This window comes from Schistocerca piceifrons, chromosome 3 (genome assembly GCF_021461385.2).
Source record: "Schistocerca piceifrons isolate TAMUIC-IGC-003096 chromosome 3, iqSchPice1.1, whole genome shotgun sequence".
Classification (NCBI taxonomy): domain Eukaryota; kingdom Metazoa; phylum Arthropoda; class Insecta; order Orthoptera; family Acrididae; genus Schistocerca; species Schistocerca piceifrons.
The window spans coordinates 255,751,356-255,763,645 of NC_060140.1; the positions used below are offsets into that span (position 1 = coordinate 255,751,356).

General features: G+C 45.0%; 1 protein-coding gene across 1 annotated transcript in view; it reads right to left on the reverse strand.

The window, feature by feature from the left end:
- Positions 1-3,919: 3,919 nt before the first annotated feature.
- LOC124788561 (aromatic-L-amino-acid decarboxylase-like) overlaps positions 3,920-12,290 on the reverse strand; it is a 39,093-nt gene continuing 30,722 nt past the window's right edge. Inside the window, exon 4 of the mRNA XM_047255832.1 lies at positions 3,920-4,206. Within this exon, the coding sequence (XP_047111788.1) occupies positions 3,920-4,206 (287 nt within the window). The remainder of the gene's footprint in view (positions 4,207-12,290) is intronic.

Genomic DNA, 12,290 nt, shown 5'->3' on the forward strand with positions numbered 1-12,290 from the left:
TGTTCGGATGGCCGCAGACACACTGGTGGATATGGCCACACTCACATCGTCTCCTTCGGCGGTGGTGGTTTCATGGGTGTTCTCGGGTTCTAGGGCTGACTTGTCTTAGGCTTGTAACATCTTCTCTTGGCCGGAGGCGGTTCAGCGCCTTCTCTCGCTACGTTCAGTGAACGTTGTTTCCTCACACGACCTTCTGTGTCCGACGACGGGAGGGAGTGGCGTAGCTCTGCCAAGAAGGCCGCCGTAGAGGCGATAAGAGAGTCACTCTCCATCTTGTGGCCGAGGGTCGGGTCAGCTGACGGCAGCGTTGGCACCATCAGATCGGGGTCGACGACTGGCTGAGGTGGTGGACCGTGCGAGAAACTCTCCGTCGGGATGTGATCTGGCTCAGTTATGGCGTCTGGTAGTCGTTGCGAGGCGGCAGGAGAAGCCAGAGCATCGGCGTTGGTCGCCGGTAGCACCGTTGCTTGCGACGCTGGTGGTTCGTCGGCGGCTGCAGGTTGCGTAACGCGCCGTTGTTGGCATTCGGATCTAAGGTAGCCTTTTTAGCCACGCGCGGAACAGGTCTGAGGCTGGCCGTACTACATGATTGTTGCACGGCATCCGCTGGCCTTTAGGAAGGATATCAATGGTGACATGTAGGACGCCGCTTAACACAGGATATATCTGAAACTGCGTCCGGATCTCCACAGTATGGCCGTGGACTGTGCCTGTGCCGTAGGGTCGGAGAGCCTCGACGACGTCCTCTACTGGAACTTCGAATGGAAAATCGAAAAATCGTATGGTACGCATGACTGAGTCGGCGTGGTCGATGGTAATCTCCCCAACATTACCGCGGGCATGACAGAAGCGGAGCCCCTGCTTGCTCTCGCGTAGAATGCGTTCGCGCGCCTTGTCGTTAACGATTAGAACGTAGACCGCACGGCCTATGTTCGCGAGCGACAAGTGTACTCTTATCGTGTCCGTCACCGGAATTTTGAGTTTATCTCTCAGGAAACGCCCCACCTTGAGTACCTTGGATCACCCTTAGTCGTTGCAGAAAGTAATTCGTAGTGTAGATTTAGGGTAACGGTTCACCATGTATCATAGACACTAAGGTGGCATGTAATCAACGGCCGTCAGAGGTCTCACTCCGCTCACGGCAAAACTATAAGGTGTCGCACTGTTGCTCTAATAAGTCTGACAATCGGATTTTTTTCTTTTTCGTCCACCTACACTGCGAAATGGATGACTGCGGCATCGGTACCTGTACAAAGACAAAGAACTGTTGTGGATGATCTGTATAACCACATCGTCTGCTTCTGAAAGACTTTTGTCAAAAGCAGGACCTGCTCTGTGTTAACAATGCAACAGACTGAAGGAGAAATTTCTATGTTATTTTTACAGTACGTATAGAAAACATTGTGGGACATGTAGTGTTAATTATTGCAGTAGTTATGGATTAATAAATATTACGTCAGATTATTTGTATGTTTCTTCTTACGCCGTTCTTACAAATCCATCATTTAATATCGACATTGACAGCTTTTATGTCTTGGGGTTGATTTTTATTGGTAGTCGATGAGGAAGTCGAAACCAGTGTCGATTAGGCATCACTGCTCTTGCTCCCCCGTGCGAATTCCGTCTTCGCTTGTAGCACTTATCTAGCAACCTTAGACCATTGATACATATAGACAACGCACGCTTCTATCTCTATCGTGTTAAAGTTTCAAACAAACATCTAAGTCATTTCATAGAGTGCAACAAGCCGCGTTTTTGTCATTATGTAGTATGTGAAGTTAAGCTTTAAGATATAGTTTTGCTTATTTATAGGCGAAATCAAGCATTTATATTAGCAATTGAAATAATTGTCGTGTTAATATCACACATGCGCCTATAGTAGTACAGTTAATATAATTTCTCAGAAATTTACAGTACTAATGTAACGGCTATAGTTTTCACGCCTGGTGAGCCCGTATTAAACAGTTTAAAACTCTGTATTGTTAGCTCTTTCTTTTTACAAGCGGCAGAATTACAAACTTCAGTGAATTCCTGTATTTGTTGCAATCGGAGTAATTCAGTTCACTGCTTTTAGAAGAGTAGGGGGCAAAATATCTGTGAGGCAGGATGAATTTAGCTTTCTGACGATTCCTCAACAAAACGTGTACGATGTTTTGTTATGCTTTTATAAGAAATGATGTTCGTGTCTGTCCATAACACCAGGTTTTTTTACGAAACAAGGAATGACGACTTGTGCAAACTTTTACCAACGTGCTATAATTTGGTGGCCCATAGCTTTTTGACTTACAATGATAGTAATCGTTACTAAATTGAATATATTCAATTTTCATAAAGTGAACTGCTGAAAGGTATTTAAATCGCGCAAATAAAGTTTAAGACTGCAAGGAATGAAACAAAATATAAAAAAGATGCTACCAGCAGGAATCGAATCCAAGCTGATGAACTGCTAGGCGACAATTTTTATTAAAAAATTAACAATTACAATGCGACAAACACTTTGCATACGTAACATTTCAGAAAATGAATTTAACGCTTTAAACATTATCCAGTTGTGTTATTTCAGACTCTCCTTGTTTTCTTTTTTTTTGTTACTGTCTCTCGAGCTGAGTTTTTAGTACTCAGAATGAGATTTTCACTTGCAGCGGAGTGTGCGCTGATATGAAACAGTTTTAATCTGTCATGAAGTTTTTCAGCACTAGTTTATGAAGTTACACATTTTACTGTGTCTTCTTGTGAAAAAAATGGATTATTACATTTAGACATATAAAATAAAAAACAGACACACTGGAATGCAAGTTTCAAAATTTTATTTCTTGTCACTCAGGACTGGGTTGAATAGAGACATTTTATCGTGTGTTTTATTTTTGAAGCACACATATATGGAAAAGAGTGCGCTCTTTTTCTGTGTTATGGTGTGGTTAAGTTAAAGTTCTGATCATTGTTACTACTGATTTGCTTGCACATGAAGCAGAAGAAGAATGGATAGCTCTGAGGGATGCAGTAGTGAAGTCAGCAGAGGATCAAGTAGGTAAAAAGACAAGGGCTAGTAGAAACCATTGGGTAACAGAGGCATGAACTTTAATGGTGCATGATGGTAATCATTCATCTCGAAAAATCTCGTCGTAAAATAATTTTGGTTTTCTTTGTCGTCCCCATGAATCAATAAAGAGAAATGTTCAAATGTGTGTGAAATCTTATGGGACTTAACTGCTAAGGTCATCAGCCCCTAAGCTTACGCACTACTTAAATTATCCTAAGGACAAATACACACACCCATGCCCGAGGGAGGACTCGAACCTCCGCCGAGACCAGCTGCACAGACCTTGACTGCAGCGCCTCAGACCGCTAGGCTAATCGCGCGCGGCTCAATAAAGAGAAGAAATTTGTCCTGCACGTAGGACTTCATCACACCAGTCAAAATTTTTTTAATGTAAGGTGGCTGTAAGTTTCCGAGATGTTGATGAAGTAATTTTTGTCACGTAGTCATCCATCAGATTTTTCTTCGCCTTTCCTTTTCACGCATTTTTATGAAAATATTAATAACTACAATATGTTGGGCATTATTTCGGTTTATATGTACTGTATGTAACGTAAAAATTGAAAATAAAAAAATTTCCTCATAGGCACTAGACCCCACGACCCTCAGATGGCCATTCTGTAGTCTTTACACTGTGCCGACTGCTGCTTGCAAACTACGACTACACAAAAGGCTCATTCTTTACCCGATCCACTCCAAAAATATTTTTTCTGGAGCTCTCAGTTCTGTCACTTTCATTCCTGGCCAAATCGGTGATGACGGGTAGGCACGATACCCTTATTAGTCTTAAGTTAGTAACCAATAAAAAAGGTAAATAAAATGAGAAACACGTGTGAACGGTATTTATTTCTTTTATATGAGGAGAAGCAGGAGCGCCGAGACTCAGACGCGCGAGTAGGCCCTGGCGAGGTCCGAGAGGTCGAAGATGTCGGCGATGCGGTCGTCGGAGTCGGGCACGAGGAAGGGCCCGTAGGGGTCGCGCAGCAGCTGCGCGGCCTGCAGGCGTCGGTAGCGCATGGGCGGCGCCGTCACCGTGCCGTTGAGGTAGCGCAGCAGGCTCAGCTGCTGCTCGCGGTCCGCACTGCTCACGTGGTGCTCCGGCACCTTCTCCGTCCACATGCTCGCCTCGATGCGGAACACGCTGTCCACCACGCGGTGCCACGTGTGCTCTGCCGGCCCACACACCGAGCTTGTGTCAAACTTATTTATTTAATAATCGTACGGCTAGCCCCCCCCCCGTCGGGCAGCCCGTTCACTGGGTGCCGGTCTTTAATCTGACGCCACTTCGGCGACCTGCAGTCGATGAGGATGATAGGATGATGATGAGGACAGCACAACACCCAGTCCCTGGGCGGACAAAATTCCCCGACCCAGTCGGGAATCGAACCCGAGCCCAGAGGATTGACAATCCTGTACTACTATAGTACAGGGTTACATCACCAGTAACAGTTACATTCTCAGCAAGTACACCAAGTACTTTCATCCATACATGTATTTTTCCATCATTACAAACTTTACGACAGGAGCGGGTATACAATGTAAAACGCATATTACTTTATACATAACTAAGTCTAGATTGGGTCTTAGCATCTATTCCACAATGGCAGGTCTTGTAAGCGATAACATCTCGGTCGGCGAATGATTCCAATCCGGGTAGAGAGGCATTCTTACATAGGACGATAACGAGAGTAAACCATCCACTTCCAGTACTCCCTGTAGGAACGTCAAGACTAAAATTAACTCGACATCCGCGAAAAAAAATCGGTCCATTCATTATGACACATTGTGCAGTTCCATTTGTGCCAAGTTTATTCTCCAGACTTACGTGTTTGTAGACTGGCATGCGCTGGCGACGTTGACGATACACACGTCGACGAGGCATAGTGCTTCAGTGCTGTTGCAGATATAGCTCAGAGCGGAATGATTCCGCTGGTCTGCGTTGGCCTCTTTTATACTGAGCGCATGCTTGATTACATAAGAGCGCTGATAACGGACTTAGCCACTGAGAGGGCTGGCGCGGGAGCGTTATCCCGCAGGCATGCTCTAGTCTCACTAGGGGCACGGGTACCCGCTGGCGAGCCGACCCAAGCCCTGTGCTATAATTATTAATAAAGTCTGATCTGTAGCGTCAGCCACCAATCGCCAGACCCACATCTGGTGAACGGGGGTTCAAGGATGCAATAATTTTAAAAAAATCGGAAACATAGTGCCGCGTTGGCCGCTGACCGCCTGCGAGGCTGCATGATGCAACCCGCTTGGGTCGGGTCGCCAGCGGGTACCCGTGCTCCTAGCGAGACTAGAGCACACCTGCGGGATAACGGTCCCGCGCCAGCCCTCTCAGTGGCTAGGTCCGTTATCAGCGCTCTTATGTAATCAAGCATGCGCTCAGTATAAAAGCGCCCAACGCAGACCAGCGGAATCATTCCGCTCTGAGCTATATCTGCAACAGCACTGAAGCACTATGCCTCGTCGACGTGTGTATCGTCAACGTCGCCAGCGCATGCCAGTCTACAAACACATAAGTCTGGAGAATAAACTTGGCACAAATGGAACTGCACAAAGTGTCATATTGAATGGACCGATTTTTTTCCGTGGACGTCGAGTTAATTTTAGTCTTGACGTTGCTACAGGGAGTACTGAAAGCGGATGATTTACTTTCGCTATCGTCCGATGTGAGAATGCCTCCTTACCCGGATTGGAATCATTCGCCGACCGAGATGTTATTGCTTACAAGACTTGTCATTGTGGAATAGGTGCTAAGTCTCAGTCTAGACCTAGGTATGTATATAGAAATACTCTGTAATATGTAGAGTGGTACACCACGAACGAACACTGCCAAACTGACACTTCAGTTTTTCCGTGCTTGTGGGATTCAGATCCGCTTATTAATGCAACAACAAGTCTGTGCTGGCGTAAGCTGTCGCCAGCGCAATGGTCGGAAAACACGTAGTGCAATGATCGATAACAGGTGCTGGATCAAGAGTGCCTATCACGAGAGAGGCCAGAGACACACCGACTAGCAACACGTCACCAACGCCCTCTTGACAGCATGAATTTAGGCCGCCGCCGCTGACCGAAGGGCCTCACTGACTAACTCACACTCCTGTTTGGTGTCTATCAGTCTACTTGCAGAGGGGGTCATAGGCTACGATAGTACATAGCGACCAGAATTGTAACTACAGCAAGATTACCGGTATTTCCTGCAAGAGGCCTATTACTGATGAGCTTGTACCACGAACATGGACTCTATTGAAGTTAAGTATCCACTTCATGTAAATAAAGAATGCAATTAACTCACGTATGCACTGGTGTTGTAGAAAGAGGATACCAACCACCCATAACAACGTGTCTCCCTTGCTTGCTTACGGTACAAGACTCTACATTGGCAACACAGATACTACAAATTCATTTGATTGCACAACCATGTTTTAGTACCATTGCGTCGTCATACGTACACTGACTGATCAAAAGTCTTCAGACACCCCTACATAATGCGGAATTGACCGCTAGCTGTTACGAGGGGTGAACTTGCCAATATAAAAGGAGGCGGGAACTATTGTATCGTCAGTAGAAAAATGGTTCAAATGGTTCTGAGCACTATGCGACTTAACTTCTGAGGTCATCAGTGACCTAGAACTTAGAACTACTTAAACCTAACTACCCTAAGGACATCACACACATCCATGCCCGAGGCAGGATTCGAACCTGCGACCGTAGCGGTCGCTCGGCTCCAGACTGTAGCGCCCAGAACCGCACGGCCACTCCGGCCGGCTATCGTCAGTAGAGAAGCACTAGCAGCAGAATGGTTGGTCAGGGAAATTCACTGACTACAAACGTGGTCTGGTCGTTGCATGTCGCCTGCGTAACACATGTATCAGGGGAATTCCAGCTCTTCTAAATCTGCTCAGTTCTAATGGTTACAATTTCATTGTGAAGTAGAAACGCGAAAGAACAGCGGAATCTAAACCAAGACAACGCAAATCTCGTGTACTGACAGACAGGGACCGTCGTGTATTGCGAAGGGTGTGTGTGAAAAATTGCATAAAATCAGTGAAAGGAATCGCTGGTGAGATCGAAAGCGCTACCAACCATCCAGTTAGCACAATGACTGTGTGTAGGAGTGTTAAAACAATGGGGTACAATGGTCGAGCGGCTCCTCTTAAGCCACACATTTGCGTCATGCTTGAGATGGTGTAAAGAGCGCCTGCGCTGGAGAGTGGGTGATTGAAAACGAAGTATGCGGAGTGATGAATTACGCTGTATCCTCTGGCAGTCCGATGGAAGGGCCTGGGTTTGGCTAATGCCTGGAGAAACTTACCTGCCATCACATGTAGTTTGAACAGTGAAGTGTGGAGAAGTTGCTGTTACCATATGGTTTTTTTTTTGAGGTCGGATGTGGTGTACTTATTTCTCATAAGAAAACTCTAAAAGTGGAAGGATATGAAGAAGTGCAACATTGAAACTTCCTGGCAGATTAAAACTGTGTGCCCGACCGAGACTCGAACTCGGGACCTTTGCCTTTCGCGGGCAAGTGCTCTACCAACTGAGCTACCGAAGCACTACTCACGCCTGGTACTCACAGCTTTACTTCTGCCAGTACCTCGTCTCCTACCTTCCAAACTTTACAGAAGCTCTCCTGCGAACCTTGCAGAACTAGCACTCCTGAAAGAAAGGATATTGTAGAGACATGGCCTAGCCACAGCCTGGGGGATGTTTCCAGAATGAGATTTTCACTCTGCAGGGGAGTGTGCGCTGATATGAAACTCCCTGGCAGATTAAAACTGTGTGCCCGACCGAGACTCGAACTCGGGACCTTTGCCTTTCGCGGGCAAGTGCTCTACCAACTGAGCTACCGAAGCACGACTCACGATTGTGGTCGCATACTGAATCGTGATTATTTTTCGAAACAAATCGAAGCCATGAATATTTCTTTAGTGCTCAAAAACTATGGAAATCGCAGTGGGAGGGATGGGGAATGTATATAGAGGATGTGAAAGGGCTTCCCAGAGAAACTTCGGCAGCGTCGTTGAAACGACCCTCGCAACATGGGGGCCCACCCTCACATCACTCCTCAAAATGGTCAAAGATTTGTATGGATTGATATCGAACTCCTTTCTGCAGATGTCTAGAGGTACTGGGATGAGGTACTTCAGTAACATAAGCGACTATCCAGAGAGGCTGTAGCTCTAGGTTTACTCTTGATTAATGAAAACGTTAATCTACATTGAATTGCACCAGTGGACAAATTTCTTGCAGGTGAAGCAGTCCCTGTTTGGACTGGTGACTCATGTGTCTTGGTCTAAATCCTGCGGCGAATTATGGAGAATATGTGGTACTCATGAGCTATATCTACATCCACGCTTTGAAGACCATTTTGAAGAGCATGATAAAGTGTACTTGGAAATGTAAGACTTGTTTGAATTCCTCCGCATTCCATTTTGGAATGGAGTGTGGGAGACATGAGTTATTAAATTATGCATGCTGTAATGAGTCAGTTTTTGTCTTCAATGTTTCTACAGGAGTGATACGTACTGGGCTGCAATATATTCCTGCGCTGCTTACCATTAAGACTGTGTGAGAGTGGCATACAAAAAACGTAAACATGGCATGAAGTGCACTAAATGCTTGGATATCCAAATGATTAGCACTACAGCGCTATTGTCAAAGCAGATAGGAGTAAGACTGACTACATTACCCACATAAGGAAATTTTAAACAATACGTGTTGAGCTTCACAGACTGTCAACGCAGCTACCATTGTTGCACTTTCTCTTGACGGGCAGCAGGGAGAAGCTTGGCGACATTGGTGCGTCCAGTGACAACACTGGACGCAAGAGTGTGTCCACGTCGTCTTTTCAGACGCGTTCCGGTTCTATATACAGCACCACAACTCACGTATCCATCTGTGAAGGCTCCGACAACAATAACGTTGACACACTGCATTTTTCATCAGCATACGGGCCCTCTACCAGGCGTTATTTTTTGAGTTGCCATTGAATATACATGTTCACCTCTCGTGAATGTAGTCCGTAATTTGGACAACAGACGTTACATTTCTGCATTATTAAGGGCAATAGCTATTTTCGATGTCTTCATGACTTTGTCTTTCAAGAAGATAACTAATGGCAGCATACTGCCCATGCTTCCATGATGTACATCCACACAGAGGGTGTTCGACTGTTGTCTTGGCGAGCGTTTTGTCCAGATCTCTCTCTAGTGGAAAACATCTGGTAATAGGTTACCGAGCGACTGACATGCCATTCTTGTGACCCACTAGGATTAATGAATTCTGGCATGGATTTGAAGTTGATTCATGGATTTCCACACTCTTTCTCAAGTTCCGGCCTCTCTGCAAATAGCGTCACAGGCGTTGTAAACACCCTTTTGAAGCGTTTGCACATCAGGAACTGGTTCAGCATACAAAACGCTTTTCAGATGCCCCCAGATGTAAAAATCTAGAGGGTTTAAGACCAATGATCTAGCAGGCCATGGTACAGGGCCTCATGTTCTAGCCAACGACTGAGGACGATGTTGTTGAGGTGTCGGATAACTGTAATGCGGAAGTAGGGTGGTCATCCATCATGGAGAAACCACATAACCTGTCGTATTGCCAAAGCCACATTCTCAAGCAGCCCAGGCAGAATATTCTGCAGAAAGTGCAGGTACGTTCCTCCATCGAGGCGTTGTGGAATGGTTCAAATGGCTCTGAGCACTATGGGACTCAACTGCTGAGGTCATTAGTCCCCTAGAACTTAGAACTAGTTAAACCTAACTAACCTAAGGACATCACAAACATCCATGCCCGAGGCAGGATTCGAACCTGTGACCGTAGCGGTCTTGCGGTTCCAGACTGCAGCGCCTTTAACCGCACGGCCACTTCGGCCGGCGTTGTGGAATAATAATGGTCCAAGCATGTGGTCAGTAAGAATTTCTGCCCACACATTGGTGCTGAAATGATGCTGATGAGACGCCTCAATCATTCCACGAGGATTGTCTGTAGCCCACAGATGACGATTATGAAGATTGATAATGCCAGTTCTGGTTTAAAGTTGTTTCGTTGGTAAAGAGGACTGAAGACAGAAATCCCATAACTTTGATTATCTAGTGCGAAAACTATTGACAAAATCCTTGAAATAGAGGTAAATCCTCTGCCGATAATCCCTGCACTGGTTGCAGGTGATAGAAATAGCAGCGGTTGTCATGCAGGATACACCTAATCGTATTTCGCTTACACCTCGTTGGCAGGCCACTTGCCTGGAGTTTGTACGAATGTTCGTCTCAATATTCTGTAGAACGTGGTCTTCCAAATCTAGCGTAAGCATAGTCCGCTGCCTCCCGCGACGTTTGTCTCTCTGAAACATATTCAAACGTATAACTCGAGTTTTCTCTTACACATAACTCTTAAATGATTAGAAATCGACCTAACAAGACTTCACAACAATGATGCAATCCAACTAAAATGCGGTAGGCTATTAAGGGAGTGAGAACCGGCGAAATGGCTTGCACGAAAGCAAATATAATATTTAGTATCTCCAGAATGACACTGAAGAGACGAGTTACCAATTTAAATCACGGAAACCGAGGAAAAAAATCCTTGGTTCAAAACGACCTGTTTTCACCCCTGAACAGGGGAAGGAACTGAAAGACTATATTTTGAAAATGTAAACAAGTTCCTTGGCCTTAGAGTTAAAGATGTCGGAAGTATTGCTTTTCAACTAATTGATAAAACAATATTAAACACCTTTCCAACATAGAATATGGTCTTGTTGGAGAAGATTGTTTCTACGGATTCAAGAATTGTCACCCAGAACTGACACTGCGATGGCCTAAAACGAAATCCATCGCCTTTAAAAAGTCTAATGTAGATAAATTTTTCTCAATATTAAAAACTCCCTTCGATGAAAAACAGAATTCCGCCCCATCGTGTCTTCAACGTCAATGAGACTGGTGTAATTACTGTAAAAAAAAAAAAAAAAAAGAATAACGTCCACGCCTGTCGAGGAAAGACAGTTGCATCGGCGGAACGTGGAGTTCTGTCGACAGCAGTCATTTGTATGTCCACAGAGGGACATTTCATCCCCCCAATAATTATTTTCCCTCGCATCCAGTGAAAGCTGTGTTACCTAAGGGTGCTCCTTTTCTTATAATTATTTAGGTTACATGTAACTGGAAAATTTTTCTTCACGGTTTGACCATTTCCTGAGCCACACTAAGCCATCAGAGAAGGACTCTGCTCCTCTCGTACTGGACTGTTACACACACCAAGAATCTGGACGTCATTATGCGTGCAAGCGAAATCAAAGTGTCAATAGTTACAACTCGGCCTCATTGCACCCATAAATTGTAGTCATTGGATGTGTCATTCATGTTCCGACTTAACACATTTTATGTGTCTGCTATAGAGAAGTTCCTCTGCAACAATCCTGGATGAGCAGTGATCCAATACCATGAGCAGACTCTTTGGAGAAGCATATCTGACGGTGGCAACGTCTATAACAGCCCATAATGCGTTTTAAACATGTGGCATTTGTCCTTTCAACCCTGATGTTTTTGAAGAAGCAGATTTTGCTGCCTCTTTGCCTATTGGCAGACCTCTTATTACTGAAGAGAGGCCTATGTCTCCCAGTTCAGAAAGACTGAAAACTGTACCAGTTCCATCTACGTTCTCTAATACTGCACCAACTATTCCAGCTCTAATGTCACCGCAACCTAGTCCTTTTTTTGTGGTTACTCCTGAAGATAGTAGCCAGCCATCCAAATACGTTCAAGTTCGTTTTCCGAAGAGGAAGAGTGACTCAACTACCATCTTAACAAGCAGTCCATATAAGCAATAACCGACTGAAGAGAAGAATTTTAAAACAACAAAACGAAAGGAAAACTGAAGGAAGAAGATTCTGCAGAGCACGACAAATAGAATGTGGAGGAAACTTGCTGCCTCAGATAAGCAAAGGGAGACCAACACTAAGAGGAGAAAAGCTTCTCTTCAGGAGGATACATGCAGCGAGGATGAAAACGAAGGAGATGACGCCGAATGCATGTTCTGTGAGGATAAATGGTCGACAAGTGCTTGAGGATGGATGTATTGTTCATCTTGTCGTCAATGGTCTCATGAAGAGTGTGCTGGAGTTGATGACTGTGACGATTTCACTTGTGATTTTTGTGGAAACAAATGCAGAAAGTAAACTCATGCAACGATTAGTGCATTTCTCTTAGACACTGAAGTTTGAAAGTGTTAAATTTAATTTCAGAAAGTT